General features: G+C 36.0%; 1 protein-coding gene across 3 annotated transcripts in view; it reads left to right on the forward strand.

The window, feature by feature from the left end:
• The window catches only part of CERK (ceramide kinase), a 36,743-nt gene extending 22,460 nt beyond the window's left edge, over positions 1–14,283 (forward strand). For all 3 annotated transcript variants that reach the window (XM_071733836.1, XM_071733837.1, XM_071733838.1), the window contains 6 exons: positions 660–812; positions 1,772–1,877; positions 4,308–4,378; positions 8,015–8,220; positions 10,479–10,687; positions 11,531–14,283. In XM_071733836.1, the coding sequence (XP_071589937.1) occupies positions 660–812; positions 1,772–1,877; positions 4,308–4,378; positions 8,015–8,220; positions 10,479–10,687; positions 11,531–11,630 (845 nt within the window). In that variant the 3' untranslated portion in view covers positions 11,631–14,283. The remainder of the gene's footprint in view (positions 1–659; positions 813–1,771; positions 1,878–4,307; positions 4,379–8,014; positions 8,221–10,478; positions 10,688–11,530) is intronic.
• Positions 14,284–15,552: the final 1,269 nt, after the last annotated feature.

Consider the following 15,552-nt stretch of genomic DNA (forward strand, 5'->3'; position numbering starts at 1 on the left):
GGAAGGATGAAAAGCAATGGGTATAATGTGAAACAGAAATAAAAATTTAAAAACTCAAACCAGACAGAAAAAACAAACAAGGAGAGGAACAAGTGAACCCCCAAAACACACCACCACTTCAAAGCTTACTCTATGAGGACATGAGAGGTGGTGTATTCTCTGTTCTTAGAGCTTTTCAGCGCTTGAATAGATAAGCTGTGAGTGACCTGATCTGACCGCATTGCTGGACCGACTTTGAGTGGGATGTTTGATGAGAAAACTCCTGAGGCCCCTTCTAACTCAAATGATCCTCTGATAGTGTGACATATCGGATTGAGTAGTACCCATTTAATGGACAGATACTGCATTGATCTCTTCTAGAACATCCCCTCCTACTGTTAATAGTAAATCAGTGCAGATTCTTCATTATATACTTTTAGCCTGCCAGCCTTTCTTCCCTCTGGAAGCTTAATCCTTTTAAAATCTAAATTAGTATTAAAAATTGTTTTTCCCTTTCTGCATGTATAGCAAATATATATGGATATAGGTCATAACATTTTATGACATAAGTTCAACATATTTTTTATCTTAAATTAATCTGTAACGTTGAAATTACTATCATGCTTGAACCTGCAAACAAAATAAGCCTTAATAGAACCTTACACTTCTAATCTTCGTAGGTGATTGTCAGCCTCTGGATGTCTCTTCTGTACACCATAACAACACGTTTTTGAAGTACTCTGTGTCATTGCTGGGCTATGGTTTTTATGGTGATATATTAAAAGATAGCGAAAAGAAGCGGTGGATGGGTCCAATGAGATATGATTACTCAGGTAACTTGTGTAATTAGTAGATTCTTTTGCCAGTATGTAAATATATTGGGGCAGGTGATGTGGGCTCTCCAAACCATGCTCTTCTGAAGCTTTTAAACATGAGACAGGCCAAACCTGATTTTAAACTCCATATGGTACCAAGTATGTTGGTAAATATTTTACACACTTTACATTGTGTAAAGTTCCATAACTTGAAGGATATTAACAGCGTTCTTATTGAAGTTGTGTTGAATTTGACTAAATAGCACAGTTAATAAGTTAACTGACAGATAGTATGTTAAGCATTTTATGAGCTCTATAAAGAGTTAAAGCTTATGGTGAACTGTTATAACTGGTGCTGAAATTTATATTTGTTTAGTAAGCTTTTATTAATAAAGTTGTTAGTGCTGTTCTCTGGCTTTTTTTTAGAAATGTGTTGCTATATGTCACCTAATGTTAGCTGTCTAAAAAATAGTATCTCTTCTGTGCCAGTCATTTTTACTTTCTTTTCAGTCAGTTAGAGAGAAATGGGCACTCCTTTGTCTTGACATTGAGCTGATAAAATTGTTAATTTTGTCCTTCCAGCACTCATTACTAGTTAGCTAATATTTGGACAAATCCTCTGCTACTGAAAGGTATTTTGGGCCTTCTTTGATTGTTTCGTGTTAAAAGAAAGAAGAAACAAAAGCAGATAAATGTAGGCTAATCTTAAGTATCTGAAATGATGTATACCTGAAATTTTTAGTTGTCTCTTAAAGATGTCAAGCAAAGTAATGGCACTATTGACACATACTAAACTGTGTGGAGGGGTATTTCCTTGTCCTTAATGTAACTAAAACATAACATGGAGACCTGTGAGTTTGAGGAAAGCAATTATTGCTTTGCAGCCCTTAGAGAGAAACAATCAAAGGATGTGTGCAGAGGTGTCTGCAGTTTGGATTTATAATGAGTTAATGCCGCTTAATACTTTTTTTATGTAGGTTTCAAGACTTTTCTTTCTCATCATTACTATGAAGGAACAGTTTGTTTTCAACCAGCAAAGCACACTCTTGGATCTCCACGAGATAAAGATAGCTGCAGAGCAGGGTAGGATAATATTTGTCTCTGGATATTTTACATGAACTATTTGAAATGGCCTGTACATAAATAGAAGTCACAGAACACTTCCTCTGAAAAAGACAAGGTTTTAAAACAGTTTATTGACTCATTTTATCAGGTCAGTAAATAAAATAAAATATTGTTAGTTGGTGCTTCCTCATCAATTTTAAATTAAACAGAGTGTAACAGCCCAGTTACAAGATGCTGAGGGTACTCTGTTTTGTTACTACTAATAAATGAAAAGTCTGGATGCATCATAGTTTCTACAAATGGAATTTATTAAAAAATTCTCTGATGTTCAAACTGTAATTGGGTATGACAATTTTAGCAACTGTTTTGGTGCCATGACAACAGCTGGCATGGCTAGTCCTGAGGACAGGACTTCTCAGAAACCAGTCTGTTCAGTCTTTTTTTTTTTTTTTTTATATAGACTATTACTCTTCAGTTTAAATTCTGTGTGATAGTCTTAATTTTCTCCAGTCAGGGAGGCTACCTTAATCTCCCATTGTTCCTTCCTTTCCCTTTTACCTGCACAAGTTATGCACTAGTATTTATTATTGTTCTTTTTCTACGAAGCTTTTAGAGATACAGTAGTTGTCACAGCAGCAAACAGCACAGCTGGAGAAGCCAAAAATTTGGCCAGAAATGACACGGAATTTATTGAGATTCTGCTGTAATATAATGCTGTGGCATGCTAACAATCACTGTCTCTGGCTGTGGAGCAACTATCCTAATCCATTGAGTGCCTTGATGCTGGGGGAGCTCCACAGGGACAAAGCTGTCATCCATCTCAGCCAGGGAATAAAGAGTGCCTGGTGCCTCAGAGGAGACTTCATACGTCCTGATAAAGTGCTGGAAAGGTGGTAGGGCTGGGCACAAGCATTTTAAGAGAATCCCGGAGTGCAGTGATGATTGTGATCTTGCAGGTGATTGACAAGTGGACTAAGAGAAATGTTCTGCTGGTTACAGAAAAGGAAAGTTGGGGAAGTGACACTTGAGGGTAATCTTAGCAACTGTGAGATTATAGAATTTAAAATCCTGAAAGAAGTAAGACAAAAAGCAGGATTGGAACCATGAACTGCAGGAGAGCAGATTTTGTTTTATTCAGGAATCTTGGCATTATCCCATGGCAGACTTCCCTGGAGGACAAAGAGGCCCAGGAGAGTTGGTTGGTACCTCTTCAGAGTACAAGATCTGTCCATTCTGATATGCAGGATCTTGAGTAAGCATGATAAAAAAACATGTGTAAGCAAGGATCTGAGAAGAAAACAGATGGTATAAGTAGAAGAGAGATTTTGGAGGAACATGGAGACTTTGCCTAAGTATGCCAGGGATGGAACCAAGAAAGCAAAAGCTCATAGTGTTGGAATCAGTGAGGGATATGAAGGGTGTTACTTCTTACAAAGGGATTATATAAGTATACCAATCATAACAAAAGGCTACAACTACAGGACTGTGGGGCTGCTGCTTAGTGATATGCGGGGCCTGGTGATAAAAGATACAAACAGGCTAGGGAATGCCTCCTTTGCTCTTGCTGTCACTGTTAGACTCTGCTCGCAGGCCTTACAGGGTCCCAAGGGCACAGATGAGGGCGAAGCACTGAGTATTACATACCTTGACTTTAGCAGTGTCTTTTGTAATGTTTACTGTAGTTTTGTTAAAACTGAATTAATGACGTGTGGACTAGGTAAATGGACGGATGTAAAACTCTAGACTGCCTGGCAAGGTTGTGAGTGCCAACTTCAGTTGGCAGCCAATTATTAGCAGTGTCACTTGGGGATCAGTAGTGGGGCTGTTCCAGGAGCAGTACTGACTGGACACTTCCTGGCTGGAAGGCAGCTCTGAAAAAAAACCAAAACAAATACTTTAGAATCCTGCTCAAGCAGTACGCTGAGTCATCAGTGTGTCCTTGCAGCACAGAAGATCCAAGCATATATTTGGCTTCCTAAGCAAAAGAAAACCCAACAGGCCATGTGAAGTGATTCTTCTACTGGCTCAGCACTTGAGAGATAAAGGACCAGTTCCACTGTGTCAGTGGCTTTCACTGTTGCAGCAGTCAAACACTGGAATAGGTTGCCCAGAGGTCTTGTGGGCCATACCCTTGAAGACATTCAAAACTTGATTGAATAAGATACTGAGCATCCTGTAACCTGCTCTGAGCAGATTTGGACACATGAGAGGCCCCTTCCAACCTATGTGATCTTATGGCTCAGTGGTGCTGTTATTTCTGACATCCAATAATCTTCAGTACTGTACTGAAGTATTATACTGCCTGCAAGGCTATCATGATTCATACCACATCAGGGTGGCCAGTGCTGTGCTGCATCTTGTGCTGGTGGAAAGCCTTGCAATGATTGGGTAAAACAAAAAAGTTGAATTGAATAAATTTCAGGAACTTAATGGTATTTTTCTTTTCAGATGTTACATTTGCAAGAAAAGTGAGCAACAGCTAGCAGAACAGCGCAAGGAATATGGATTAAAACATGAAGGTAATTTGTCATAAAAAGTAAGATGGTGTAGTATGATACAAATAATAATTTTTCAGAACATATCTGCATGTGTGTTTTGGTGGATATTTTTTTTTTTTAAACATTGTGAGTTTCTAGATAATCCATCGTTTCTTTAAGCTTAAGGAAAATACATGTAGATATTTAAAAAACTATGCAAGGTGACTACTCCACCCAAACCTCAGAAAATTCTGATAAGATTATACTCAGAACTTGTATATTTCAATGTGTTGAGTTTCTTTTGCTTAGGAAAGATATATTCTGTGAACTAGGACTCATTCTGTTTGTGAGGAGGTCTAAGCTGAATAACAGAGTAGTAAAGAAGCAGTTCTTTAAGACAACCTTTAGACTAGATCAGGATTAAAAATTTGTCTTTTTTAGCACAAAAGTAACCCTTTGTAAATCTGTTTATTAAATAAATATGAGGGAATGAACTTGGCTGACTAATAATTGATGTAGTGGGCTTAGGTATTTCTGTACACTACCCCACCAATAGTCACTGTAAAGGATAAATGAGATATTTCTCTTTCTCATGTTACACTATCCTCATTCTCTGCCCCCATCCCTCTCCTCCCATTCCAAGACTTTACACACTTCCTTGGATTTTTTTTTTTATGGGCATAACCTTTCCTTTCTTTTTGTTCAAACAACTATTAATATGCTGGATTCTGTGCAGTCATCCTCCTAGCTGTATCTCTCTATGTCTGACTACTGCATCATAATGGGAAGTACTGATACATTTGTAGCCATTCTGTAGTAAAATACACAGTAGGCCAAGGTTCACCTCTGATCTCAGTCATCTTGGATAAACATTCTAGATATTTGTTAGCAAAAAAATTATCATCATATTATAGACATTGAGATGCAGCATGAAGACTATATAGATTTCTCTGCCAACTTGTATTCCTGTTTCACATGCTTATATACAGTGCTTTCATCCCGACCACTGATCTTTGATACAGACAGCAGATGGTCAGATTGGAGTATTGCTGGTGTTGTTTTAATTTATACCCCGATGCAGCTAAAAAAAAATTCTTTACATAATATTTTCTTATGAGCTAAATATGATAGCTGATTTTTTATAAGAAAAAAGTTTTTGAGAAATAACTTTAGTTAGAAAATACCAACCATTTTTCTTTTATTTGTGAGGTTGTTTGTTTTTTTTTTCTATTGTGGGGTAATTTTATTTTTTTTTAATCCACCGTTTTTTAGCTTTGATTCTGTAAGTGAGAAAAGTAACAAGAAAGCTACAGGTTAGTGAGCAATCAAGACCTCTTTAGCCAGCATTGCACAAGACATTAAGTAGCTGATTATGTAGGAAATGGTTTACTTACATCCATTTGACTTCTGGTACCTGACTGGCTTTCCAGTGCAGTCTCCTCCATGCAGTACAATAAGCAAACAATAACAATCAGCTACTTCTGATTTGCATTAAGAAGGATTTTAAATCACCACCTCAGATAAGCTTTTTAGTCAGCACGGTTTCTTGGCTGACTCTTTCATTGTGCCTACTGGGTTTGCATGCAGTTCAGATGAGTTTAGATGGATGCTTGCATTGGCTGTCAGGGAACTTATTTCTTTGTATTGTGCTGAAGTCTGTGTGCATGTACTGAGAAAATGTTGAATGTTAGTACTTGATACTGATTTCAGCAACTTGCAGTATGTATACACAATAGGCAGCTGCAATGAGTTTATGCTCTTCTAGCTAATGGTTGCTCTATTGTATGAAAGATACTTTGGGCAAATAATTTGTGCTATTACACCTATTACATCTTGCAGAATGGTTATGAAAAGAGTTGGTCAGTTAAAATCTGATAAATACCAGTACTTTGTTTTAACTTGGACTGTGAAGCTTTTTTGGAGTAACACACTGAAATTTATACTGAATAGCACTTTGCCAGGAGGTGAAAACAATCTATTATAGTAAAATACATAAACATTCTACCTTAAGTAATTTCAGAATTAGTTATTACAATTAGCATACTTCAAAAGTTCACACCTACCTAGACACACTATAGACTAAATTATTAATGCTTCTCAGATAAACAACAAAAGGATTTATCAGTAAAAGTCGTTGTTTTAATTTTGTTGTATATCCACTTTGTATATCAGAAAATGCCCAGTTTTTTTGTAAAGAAACACTTGTGTAGTTCTGGACACAGATGTTTCCAGTTCCAGTAGTTTATGTTCCATTCAGTTACCTTCATCTCAGAGCAGGACTTCATCATTTGTCTGCAGCCTGAACAGAGTCATTCTGTAGCTTGACATTTAAGTCTTTCTCATATCTCAAGATATAAATTTGAATCTAATTTAAATTATTTCTTTTTGTAATGTTCACTTTGAAAGCAATATAGAAAGATAACAGTAAAACAAGGAACTTTAAAACCACTCTGGCAAATGATGTGGAAATGTTGAACGTAAGAACTGCATTTTTTTCTTGTTATTACTGATTTGTTCGTCAGGAGATAGGATAGTCTAGACGGAAAAGAAAGGTTTTAGTTTCATTTCGTCTTTTGTCATATTATAATACTACTCTGTTTTTCCTGGAATTCTATTTTTCTTTATTCTGTTACTAAAGAGTGGATAGTAAGATGTTCCAATGAGCAAAAAGTCAAGGAAGGAGAAAAAGTGTAAAGACCAAAGAACAGCTACAGAATGCTTTCCAAAGCTCCTCTGTGGAGCTTCTAATTTGTAATATCTTTTATTATTTTTTTTCTTTTTATTAAATATCTCTTTTATTGCAGAAAAGGAGTGTTATGGCTGCTTCATTGTAGTGATTATGCGTAACCTAAAAATACAAAGGCATTTATTTATCTATTCATATTCAAGAAAATAGAGTTTAGATTTTGACTCTGTACAGTGTTTCTTTGTTCCAGAAAATTCCTCTGCCTCTTGGTAGTATTTATTCCATCACACATTTAAGCTCAGTGTAGGTCTAATCTCTAACAGAATGGTTTCAAGTTGTTGAAAGAAGACTTCTGGGTTGTTTTCCAGAAATCACTGAAGTTTTACGCACAAGCAAGTTTCACTCTGTTAATAGTATTCATCTTCAGGCATTTGGGGTTGGAAACAGATTTCAGATTCGCTGCCTGCTGGCTCTTGCTGAATGCTGTTATCTCTTTCCCTTTATCTCCTTTTAAGATATGGTTTGCGTCATTGATGAAAAAGAAGAATATTGACATAGAAACCAAATACTAAACCACTGTCTTTGCATCATTATGTATTTAACATTAATATGTTGAAGAGCAAGATTAAAATTTTAACAAATTAAAAATCCTCCTGAACTTTCTCAGGAGAAGAGTTGTAACTTGCCTGTGTCTCTTCCCCACTGAAGCCTTTGTGGGTTTACCCATTTGACATTGATCTTGAATTTGACATAGATACGTAAGGAAATAAAAATAGTTTTAGTAGATAATTGTAGTCTGTGAAGGGAAAAAGTAACTTTGTTAGTGCATGTAAGATAGATTTTTTTTAAATGCAGTTTTAAAATGCAGATATTTATTGACTGGGCATGAATATCCCCAGTAATAACTTTCAAGTTGGTAAGAATAGGTTTTAGTGTTCTTGTAAGTAGGTCAAATAATAACCTATCTCCATGCCTTTATTGATGTGTTTCAGAAGATGAAGAAGAATGGAAGGTTATTAAAGGGAAATTTTTAGCTATCAATGCAGTAAATATGAGCTGTGCCTGTCCACGGAGTCCAAAAGGTCTGTCACCAGCAGCTCATTTGGCAGATGGTTCAGCTGACCTCATTCTAGTTCGTAAATGCTCCAGATTTGATTTTTTACGGTACCTTGTCAGACACACAAACCAAGATGATCAGGTGTGTATTCCTGTTGACAGTGAATTCTCCAGACAGTCTTAAGTTATAAAAATTGATATAACATGACAAAAAGAATATATACAAAAGCAGAGTGTTTCATTTGGGTTTGTGGTTGGCTTGGGGTTGGGTTTTTTTGTTTTATTTATTTATTTATTATTCAATTTGGGCAACATAATGTCAGCATGCGTATTGTTAAAAAGAAAAACAGCATTTTAGCTAAGTCAAGTCTTTGGCCACAGCATTCCACCAAAATTCCACCTTTGTTAATTTAATTCTGTTCCTTAATATTTTCTATATATTTGTTATTTGGATAATATTTAAAATTATTTTGTCATAAGTATGCCCCCACGTATTTGTCATGAAAAACTGCTCATAGCAGTATGACATAGCTGAGATAGAAGATACAGTGAAGCATAATAAATCAGTTTTTGTAGACTTCATAAAAATGTGGTTTAGAAGAAAGCCTGAGCAGAATTCTAGTACACTGTGTCACCAGGCTATGAGCTTTATGCAGTCAGCATCAGAATTATACCTTCCACGTGTTGTAGCTGTCAGGATAAACTACAAAGGAAGATTCATCACTGTTTTGGACTCTAGTATCTCTTGAAACCAGAGCTATGGCTGTGAATAAGCACATTTAGTATTTGTCACAACCTGATACTATTAACATGTTCTGGAAATTATCTGAACAATGGACTAATGTCATATCTAGATATAAAAGCAGTAATAAATCTCACTTGCTTATGATGGTATTCTTCGTCCTCTGTTAAGAAGAATTAGTATAGGTTCTCTTTCTTGTATTTCCTGGTGCTGTTCCCTGGGACATGGTGTTTGTGTCTGTATTACTCCTTCCTGCTATTCTCAGTCTCCTTCCATTTGCTCCTCCCCACTCACTCTCACTGTTTCATTGATATTTTTTATTAGTAGAAGCATTCCCTGGCTACCTTTCAAACTGGCTTTGATGTTTCTCAAGAGTCTAGATTCTGCTTAGACTTGAGACAGGAGATTGTTCATGGGAGGATTTGTGCAGCTCAGTTTTTGTGCAAACCAGTTTTTGCAACTAAGCTGTTTGAACTAGGACACTGCTTAGTGAGCCTCATTGTATCTGTGAGGCACTGCTGCTGAGTGTGGGGTTTGACTGCTTCACCATTCAGTAATGGTTAAAAGCCATGGGAGCTTAAGACCTAGGAGGTTCCTTCAACTCTGATGTTTGGGTTTTGGGTTTTTTTATTTCTGCTGTGGCTATTCCCCTTCCAGTATTTCTCAACTATTTCTCTCTGGAAAATATTGGTTTTGCAGCGTAGATAAAATGCAGGGTTGTACCTACAACCTCACCTCAGGTTAGCATCTACCATAATAGCTGGAAACACTGGTTTAAAATTTTAGGAAAGCATGAAAAGAAAAAGAAGGGTGAATGAACAAGATGGTTTATGGGTAAACTGTATCTTGGTGCACTTTTGCTTTCTTGCCATCCACTTCCCGTAGATGCACACAGACATTATGTTGCCTTTGGTAAATGGCATGTCTGTGTTTAGTACAACTTGCTGAGTGTTTAAGTCTGTATCAGTCATGGAGCTTTCAGGGTGTGGGTGGGGGCACCCTCCAATTTGATTGTTGTTTTAATTTACACACCATCTTTTAAAACATTTGCACAATATAATAGTGTAATGCATGCTAATAAGAGCAATCTCTTGATTGTCCTACTTATTCTAGCTAAATTAATTAGTTAGTAATATTTTTCTTTTGTTGAAATGTAATAATATTGCTCTCTATTCCTATTTTTGTGTACACCCAGCTCTGTGATGTAATCACATGGCCATGGAGTTGTCACCTTCAGGGCGCTGTCCCAGATGCAGAAGGCTTTCAGAAAAGCCCATCTGTCCTAAAGACTTCACTTGACCAGGTCCCAGGGACAATACAAATATCCAATCCAAAACTTTTTTATTTGATTTCATATTATAATAGTTTTTATAGGGTATTTTGTAAGTTCTTATACCCCACTTACTCAGTTTCTCAGAACATGTTACCTGATTACCTATAAAGCTTGAGAAGAATCATTGAAAAGTAAGGTTCCATGTTTGCTTTATTGTTTCTGATTTAGGCAGTTTTTAAAAACAAAATCCACGTTATGCCTCAGATAAGCTTCTCTAGAAAATGGGAATGGACAGACTTTCTTGAATACAAAAGCACTGTGTTGCTTTACACATCGAATGTTTTTAATTGTAATTGCCTCTTTTAATTTATTTTTTTCTTTGTAGTTTGACTTCTCATTTGTAGATGTTTATCGGGTGAAGAGATTTCAGTTTACATCAAAGTTTTCAGAAGACAATGAAAGTAATGTCACAGACATAGGAAAGAAACGTTTTGGCCAGTTCTGCAGAGATCATCCAGCTTGTTGCTGTAATATTGCTAATAGCACCTGGAATTGTGATGGAGAAACTCTGGACAGTTCAGCAATTGAAGTGAGGTAAACATGTGCTAGAAAACATGTATCTATGTTTTCACTGATTTTAAAGATGCTCATAAAGATATCCCAGAAGGTACCCCCACATAGGAAATTTGAGTCTTATGATGATAATTTTTTTTTTTTTTTTTTTTTACTTGTTGAGTCCAACAATGTGTATTGTAAATGGTAACTCTGAGATAGCTGGATGGCTCTCTCTCTTAAGTCGTGCTTACTTTTAAGAACTGATATTATGTGCATGAAATGCTGAAGGTGAAAGTGGTGTTAGGAGGATTCTTTTTAAATGAGTGGAATAACTCATTAGTGTGAGCCCTGGCTTTTACTGTTAAGCTTAAGAAAGGCGTCTTTGTCTAACAGAAATTTTGAGTATGTCACATACATTGTGTTTCTTGACACACAGCTCAGTCTTATCTCCAGCCCTGGCATAATCGTGCAAATAATCAAATTAGATGGGAATCAAGGCTTGGGAAATTTGAAGGGCCTTTTCTATCGTTTTTATGGGTTTTAGGACAAGGGGAACAAAAAACACAGTACAAAAAATAGACATGCAGGTGTGTTCCATTAATGCATCATCAGCAGTCCTAAGTGTTTTTTATAAATATTTTGTAAGATCAGCTCATCTGAATGCCCCATAGAACTTTTTGTGTGGATAAGAGAACGAGTAACAGTAGTGATGGATACATGAAAACAGACTTCAGTGCAAGGGGGGGTTGTATCAAGAATGAGAGCACAGTTTCTGTAGTCTGATGCAAGGAACTTTGTCCAACTGCTTGAAATTCGTGGATTATTAGAATTAAATATGTAGTAACCATTTATTTCTTATTAATTGATTTCAATATTTTTCAGAGTTCACTGCCAGTTAATGAAACTATTTGCAAGGGGAATCGAGGAAAACTGTAAAGATGAAGCTGCCTCCAGCCAGCGTAGCATTGAACAATTACTATAGACATTGCTCCTCAAATGGGGAGAAGAAAAAAAATAAAAGCTCAAGGAAATTGAGTAAATATGCATTTTAGTCAAATTGACAAGTTTTAAAAAACATTATTTTGGTGGTTTTGTTCGGGTTTTTTGTTTGGTTTTTTTGGGGTTGTTTTGTTTTTGTTTTGGTTTTTTTATGACCAGTATAATTTTAGACATGTTATTGCATTGTGTCATTTTAAAAAATATATTGTAGTCATAAAAATATATCTTGGAGCAATGTAATCTAAGTTATGTTTGAAAAGAGAGGATTGGCATATATATGTGTTAATGAAGACTGATAAATTCTCTGTGCTTTTCTAGAGAGCTAATTTAGCAGTTGTGCTGCAATAATATCTAAATGTTATAAAACATTGGACTTTCCATTGTCATAAACCCAAGATATCAAGACAAGGTATTTTCAATGTCAGAGAATGTTTTCTGCTGGGAGTGTTACGTAGTTGCATGTGGCTTAAATGCTGGACAACAGTGTTGTCACTTGCATCTTTTTTTTATAAAAATCTTTCATTTTGTAATTCTGACTATACCTTGCAACTTATCAATGCAATTCAAACACACATTCCCGGCTTTAAGTAGTAACACTAAGAGTTTAGAAAACTTTGAAAAATAAAAGCACATCTGTATACAAATCATACATATTTACAAAGGCTTTCTTGCATGATGCTTTTTGGCATTATAAAGCATTTTATGACTGGATGATACCAAATACCATACACTGTAATGGAAATGTCTTGCAAGTGACTTGCAAGGACACTTGCATAATACCAGGAAGGCCCAGGCAAAGAAAAATATAAACAACCTCTGAAACACCAGCAAGTTTTAATTTTTTTTTTTTTTAACATATCTGAAATTAACATATGAAAAGCTTCCTCCTTCAGTACACAATTCTTTGGAGATTATAATACATATATTAAAATGTCTTTGCAAAATAAGACGTTGGAATGTTAAGTTTAAAAATACAATTTGACAATTGAAAGTTTTTAAATAATGTTTCTTTAACTTAATATGAAACAAAACAATTTGATTTTCTGAAGTCAAGGGAAGACACTAGCATCTGATGAATCATGAATTCAATGTGCTCTTTTTTTTTTTTTTTTTTTTTTTTGTAGCAAAAACATTGGACTATTATGTATAGAGATGACGTAATTATTTAAGTTGTGTATGGATTTGTTTATTGTGACACACAAATGTGTGTATGGGCTTGGGGCTAAATTTTGCTTTTCTCAGAAATATTTATTCCTAGTTGAGGATCAGAAGTTAGCCCCTGCTCTTTTCTGTTTTAAGCATATAGTTCTTTTCAAAAGTCATCCATCTAAGTTTTTTTTTGTCTGAACAGATAATGATTCTCAATTAATGTATATTTATTGGCATTTCTGTCATTCAGCTTGTGTTAGTTTCGTGATTCTCATGTATTTGCTCTATGTAAGCCATGATGATTGGTCAGTTTATTACTGAAGCACTTGAAAATTGTTATAAATGGCTGATATTTTAATTTGAAATATACTTACATTCCAGTTTTGTGAAATATCAGAATGGTGTGCTATATCTTTGCTACAAAGTATTATTCACACTGGTCTATATGATAAAGAGCACTTGCAAATGATACTTGTTTCAAGTACAGTCATAAAAAAATTAGGATCTGCTTTTTGTTACATAGTATTTCAGGGAAAATACTTGAATACTTTTCCAAAAGTACTGCTGTTTACTTTCCTTGTTAACAGTGAGTTGAAATGTTGATTGAGCCAATGTTTTCGAGACACTTGTAATGTGTTATGTGTACTTTATTTTCGAAGCCATATCTAATAACTGAAATAATAATTTTGACCTAAGAATCTCATTGAAAACGAGATTATGCAGTTCTTCCACAAATGCAAATATTTTTTGAAAGTGTAATTTGTTTTAAAAGTTATACAGTTATTTTGGTCTATTTATGAATATTGTGAGAGAACCCAGCTTCAAGTTGCTGTAATTCTTGTGCAGGATATGATGGCACACACTTGGCTAACCAGCAGATGAGGGCATTGAGGAGAAATTACAGCTCTCCAGATCACATTCTCATCAATGAGGACAGGAGTAAATACTAACCAGCTCTTTCCATCGAGACCCTTACTTGGAAAAGGGAGGCTTAATCTAGTGAATGTATACTCAAATGCTTTGAGTATTTTTAATAACTGAAACTGAGTGCTTGGTGTTTCCAAAGAAAACCACAGTGAAGGCTCCCTTTCTGAGAAACAAGCCACTGGAAAAGGAGGAATGACCATTCTGTAGTATGGTAACAATGCAACATAATAAAGTGGAAAGATCTTAAGTAATAGAAAAGCTGAACAGTTGCATTTGAATAATTCTGTTTGTAGCATATTATACTAGCAATGCACCATATGTGAGTTATATTACATGTCCAGTTTATTTTTAAGAAGAGAGCTGCATAAGTAATGTCTGCTTATATTTTAATTGTAGGTTTTTTTCTGTGAATGTAGTCTCAGTATGGAAATTATGTATAGAAAAAACAAGTTCAATTTTTCTTTTTTTCCCAATCTTGCTGGCTTCAAGATTAGAAAATGTATTCAGTTTTATGACTCTAGGGCATTTCATTGAAAAAATAAAATCATGTCATACAGCAATACAGTGTTTTTTCTTTTCACAACTTGATTTGAAAAAAATTGTCAGGTTTCTACCAGACAAAGGTGATGCACAGAAACCAATGTGGGCAGATTTAATCAGATGGACAAGTTACAAGCTTCCATTTGGGTTAACCACAGCTTTGTAGCAAGTTTGAGTGTAGACAGACACTTGAGAGTGAAGAAAACCAACAAGTGAAGCTGGATTTCTACTGAAGCTACGCAACTCAACTAATGTAAACTTAAGATTGATGGAGAGAAAATAAACTTTATTGTAACGTATTTAGAGTTATTGGTTATGGAAGAATCCAAATTACACAAATTCAAACAAAACTACTGTTCCGAGAAGCGTGAAATATATAATCTTCCCTTAATAGTACATAGTGAATAGACGAGGTTTTTAAAATTTCATTGCAGTATTTACTATGGATGCAGTACGTATTCTAATAAGAAATAAAACATGTTTGTTGTAGATGAATAGTAGTGGGCACAGTAAGAGAAAATGCTTTTCAGAATTGTGGATACTTTTGCCTTTGAAACTTACTGGGTTTATGTGGTGAGATTTTAGTATCTGGGGAGACTGCATGGGTACACCCACTGCATGGGTGGCTTCTATGAGAAAACACCAGAAGCTGCCCCCATGTTGGACACCTGGTTCCAGAGGGCTCCAAGATGGCCAAAGCTGTGAGCTCATCAGTGATGTTGATAGTACTGTGACAGCATATTTGAGAAAGGGCAGAAAATACTGCACAGCAGCCATGGGACAGTGGTAGGGAAGAGAGAAACAGCCCTGCAGACACCAACGTCCATGAAGGAGAAAGAGGGGAGGTATTCCAAGCACTGGAGTGGAGAAGCTTATGGATAAGACCACAGTGAAGATGGTTGTTTCCTTGTACCCCATAGAGGTCCACAGGGGTACAGATACCTACCCCACAGCCTGTAGATGAGCCCATGTCAGAGCAGGTGGCTGTGCCTTGAAGGAAGCTACAGCCTGTGGAGACCTTGTGCTGGAGCCAGGAACTGCAGATGTGCAGGAGCAGGTTTGCTGGCAAGAACTGTGGCTCATGAGGGATCCAAATGGAAGATCATTAAGAAGGAGGGGAGACAAAGTGCTATGAGTTGACCACATTCGCTACACAACTCAAAGCGCAGGGAGAAGGTAGAAGAATCAGGAGTGGAGTTAGACCTGGGGAGAAGGAAATGGATTTATTTTTTGTTTTATTTATGTCTGTCCTACTCTGGTATTAATTGGCAATAAATTAATCTACCCCT

This window comes from Heliangelus exortis, chromosome 1, assembly GCF_036169615.1.
Source record: "Heliangelus exortis chromosome 1, bHelExo1.hap1, whole genome shotgun sequence".
NCBI classification, from domain to species: Eukaryota; Metazoa; Chordata; class Aves; order Apodiformes; family Trochilidae; genus Heliangelus; species Heliangelus exortis.